Source organism: Abrus precatorius, unplaced genomic scaffold (assembly GCF_003935025.1).
Source record: "Abrus precatorius isolate BTA unplaced genomic scaffold, Abrus_2018 Scaffold9, whole genome shotgun sequence".
Taxonomy (NCBI): domain Eukaryota; kingdom Viridiplantae; phylum Streptophyta; class Magnoliopsida; order Fabales; family Fabaceae; genus Abrus; species Abrus precatorius.
The window spans coordinates 14,598,955-14,602,705 of NW_020874439.1; the positions used below are offsets into that span (position 1 = coordinate 14,598,955).

The 3,751-nt window shown below is 32.0% G+C and overlaps 1 protein-coding gene across 1 annotated transcript; it reads right to left on the reverse strand.

Moving 5' to 3' along the window:
* Positions 1 to 1,021: 1,021 nt before the first annotated feature.
* On the reverse strand, positions 1,022 to 1,972 carry LOC113849016 (zinc finger protein 10-like). The gene has a single exon (XM_027478542.1). The coding sequence runs from the start codon at positions 1,970 to 1,972 to the stop codon at positions 1,022 to 1,024; it is 951 nt and encodes a 316-aa protein (XP_027334343.1).
* Between the last annotated feature and the right edge of the window lie 1,779 nt (positions 1,973 to 3,751).

Genomic DNA, 3,751 nt, shown 5'->3' on the forward strand with positions numbered 1-3,751 from the left:
GTGTAAGGGATACTACTAGCTGCAACAGATCTGAGGTGATGAGAATAATACAAAGGAAAAGGGAATCAATGTTGGGATGCATCTGACTTTATGCGGCTGTGAAAAGCTCAATCAGTGTGTTTTTATGGGTTAGTTTAGTTGTTTGTCTGATGGAATGTCAGTGAGGTACTGAATGGGAAAAAGAGCTCACACTATTCCATGCAGCAACTCACTTACTTCACCCCTTAAACCCCACACAAATAATGCCCTAATCTCAGTACTTAAAACACTTTTTACACACAGTACATTCTCTCTTTCTTCTAAACTGTTAAACAGTGATTCCTTCCCTACCTATCAGAGATATGTGAATTTGAAATTCATGTATTAAAAGTATGTTGTCCACATGCAGAATAATGAACTACAGTACAAGGCATTAGTTCTGCTCCAAATTACAGGACTTGAGCTTACATTAGTGTTTTTTCATTCATCACTGTGGAAATAGTGAGGGTGAAGGAACCGGCTATCTGGCTCAAGAAAATTATAACGATAAAAAAACAAAAAAAACTACATGGGAAATCCTTTATTTAACTTTTAAATGTAAACAAACTAATTACCAATGCAAGGATATAAAAATTACATTTGTTGGATGAACTAGAATTAATAAATGTGTTGTAGTATTCAAAGTAAAGATGTGTAGCCAGCAATGAGATTATCTTTGTATTAGATCATTCATAAGATCTTAGTAAAAATCGATGCATGGAACCATCGATTACAAAGTCATGTAATCTGCAGTTATTGAAAATATTAATCAACAGCAAGTTTACAAGCCTGTCAATATAATTGCAGTATTGTTATATCATTGACACTTTGCACATATATTCCGAGGCCTTCTGAAGATCCAATCAAACATGATTAAAAGCTTTCTCGATTGTAAGGTATTAAAAGAAGTGAAATAAACAACAAAGATGAACTTAAAAGAGAAGAAATTTATATTCATTAACAGTGGGGGGGGGGGGGGGGGGTGTTCTATATATGCTACTTACTATACCTTGGACCTGTTTCCAAGCCTTAACTCCAGATCTAGCTCTTCAATGGAGCTAGGGCTAAATTCAAACATCTCTGGCAGCACATGATGCCTATCAACAGAGCTTGACTTTTGGAAAAATAGAATTGAGGAAGCATCTGTTTTCCTTTTCTTGCAACTGTGATCTACCCCTTTACTACTCTCAAACTGAACAGATGGGTGAGCTCTATGCACAACCAAATTCAAGCTCATAGCCCCACCAACATCATCATTATCATTATCCCCCTCATCACCCCTACAACTAGAATCCATTATTATTCCCTTGGAGGGATTTTTAATATCAGCCTCAGGGTGGAACTTACATGAATATAATCTGTGATCTTCACCTAAATTTGGCCATGATTCAGAAGAATTGTTGAGTGGGGAAATCTTGGGGAGAATAGAGGAATCATAAAGTGGAATCAGCGTTTCCTCACTGCAGTTACCATTAACTGATGGAGCTAATAAGGCCTTGGAAGGTGAGGGGGATGACGAAGGTGAAACAACAAAATCACGATCAGAATTAGGGTTAGTTCTTTTATAAGCCAATCCACAAACAGGAGAAGGGTATAGGTAACCACTCAAAGATGCAAAAGGACTTTGAACTGGCTTATGGAGTTGATGTGTTTCAAGGTCATGACATAGAATTTCATTGTTGGGGCTAGAGGGTTGTTGCTTTAGTCTTGCTCTATCCCTTCTATGAACATTCATGTGGCCACCTAGAGCCTGTGCTGACCTAAACTCTCTTCTACAAAAGCTGCAAGAGTATGATCTTGGAGGCCATATGCAGCCACCTAGAGAATTAGCTGCATCTTCTGCAAAAGCTTGTTCTTCCCATGAGTCTCCATAGGAAGGGTTTGTTGGTAAAGTGAGATTAGAGGCCACAGAGAACTTCCTTTTTGTCTGCATCCAACATTGATCCTGTTCCATTGGAACACAGATCACCACAAACTACCCAAAACCTTAAAGGGAAAAGAACAATATAGATAATAGTAAAAGGATGAAGAGGGTTATGTAACTGATCCTATATTTATCCAGGGAATTGAGAGCATGACATGAAGTCTACTACTAACTATGGATCTTAGATAGGGATTGCTTAAGGGAATTTTTTTGTGGAAGATGAAGTGGTGGGTACTCTAACCCTTTTGGTGTGTTTTTTTGTGTTTGGCTTTCTAACACAGTCAATGAATGAGGAGAGACACTAGAATGAATATACTACTTACAAGTTCCCCTTTTTTCTGCATTTTCTTTGTGAGAAGAAGCAAATTAGCAACCATGGCTTGGAAAATTACTGATGTGGGTCCTCTTATGTCTTACATAACATCAGATGTGAGGTGGGGTGACCACTGTAGTACTGACTTAACTCAAAAAATCTGACTGCAATCTCCTCAGAGAGATCCACCACTGTGTTGTCTTTTTTTAATATCCTTTGATTTTCATTGTACAGAAAACATATCTATGGGATTTTCATGTGTCCTTTTTTATTATTATTATTAACACAAATTTTTAACATGTGTTAGAGAAATTTATATATAGTATAGGATTTATTGTATTAAAAATCATACAGTAATATTAAATATTATATACCAATTTTTTTTTATGTATCTTTAATAATAATAATAATAATAATATGAATAAAAATGAATATACTTGATGCATATTATACAATTAATTGTACGATTAAATCAGCCGTAGCACACCACAAGTCCATAAACTTTTACCATATGATTATAATTAGTCTCGCCTTATGATTCAAACACACATTTTAAAATTTTCCAAGATGACTAATGTATCTGATTCATTAAATGTTGGATTAATTAATTAATTTAGTTAAATATGTAAAATCAAATTTAAAATTAGGCTTAATTATTTAAATAAGTTAAATTTAAATTTTTCAAGCTTAATATTAATAATTCATATGTAACATAATTAAATAATTACAATTTTATTTATTATATTATTATTTACTTATACACATATATATATATATATGGCTTTTAATCATGAGACATCTTCGTATAGATAAATTTATATCTTACAACTATTTTACTTTATTTTTATTAAAAATTATTTTGAAAATACTAAATGAAGAAAAAAATAGTAGAATGTTAGGAATACACTCTTTTTAACACATTCTTACTCATTGATTGAAATTTAATAGAAACTACAAAAAATGAATGAGAATTATTAAATTAAAAATAAAACTCATGTAAATTTTATTATTTTTAATGAATTTTAGTCAATAATAAAGAATATGTTTGAAAGAGTATATCAAAAAATGTATTTTTTGCATTTCTCAAGAAATTTTTCAAAACTAAAAAAAAATAAAATTCAAACTCATGAATCAGCATAGGCTTTAAAAATCTTTAAACAAATTAACGTTTAAGCTCTAAATCTAATTCGTTTAATTAAATTAATTAAATTTTTTCTTTTATCAATAAATAAATGAAGCATCAACATTTTCTTTTACTACAATCAAATTTAAACTTATTATCAGACTTAATTCAGCTCAATTATAGTACTGCCCCTAATGATACTAATATACACCAAATACTATTTTGTTAGCATTTTTCTTGCCATACGTATAATGTTTCAACAGTTTGTGTGATTTTAAAGCTTGGTTATTAACAACCGTCCTTGTGGGTTTTGCGGGTAAAAGAATATCTGATCTTTTCTGTGTATTTCTTTGACGAGGTTTTATGATAATAT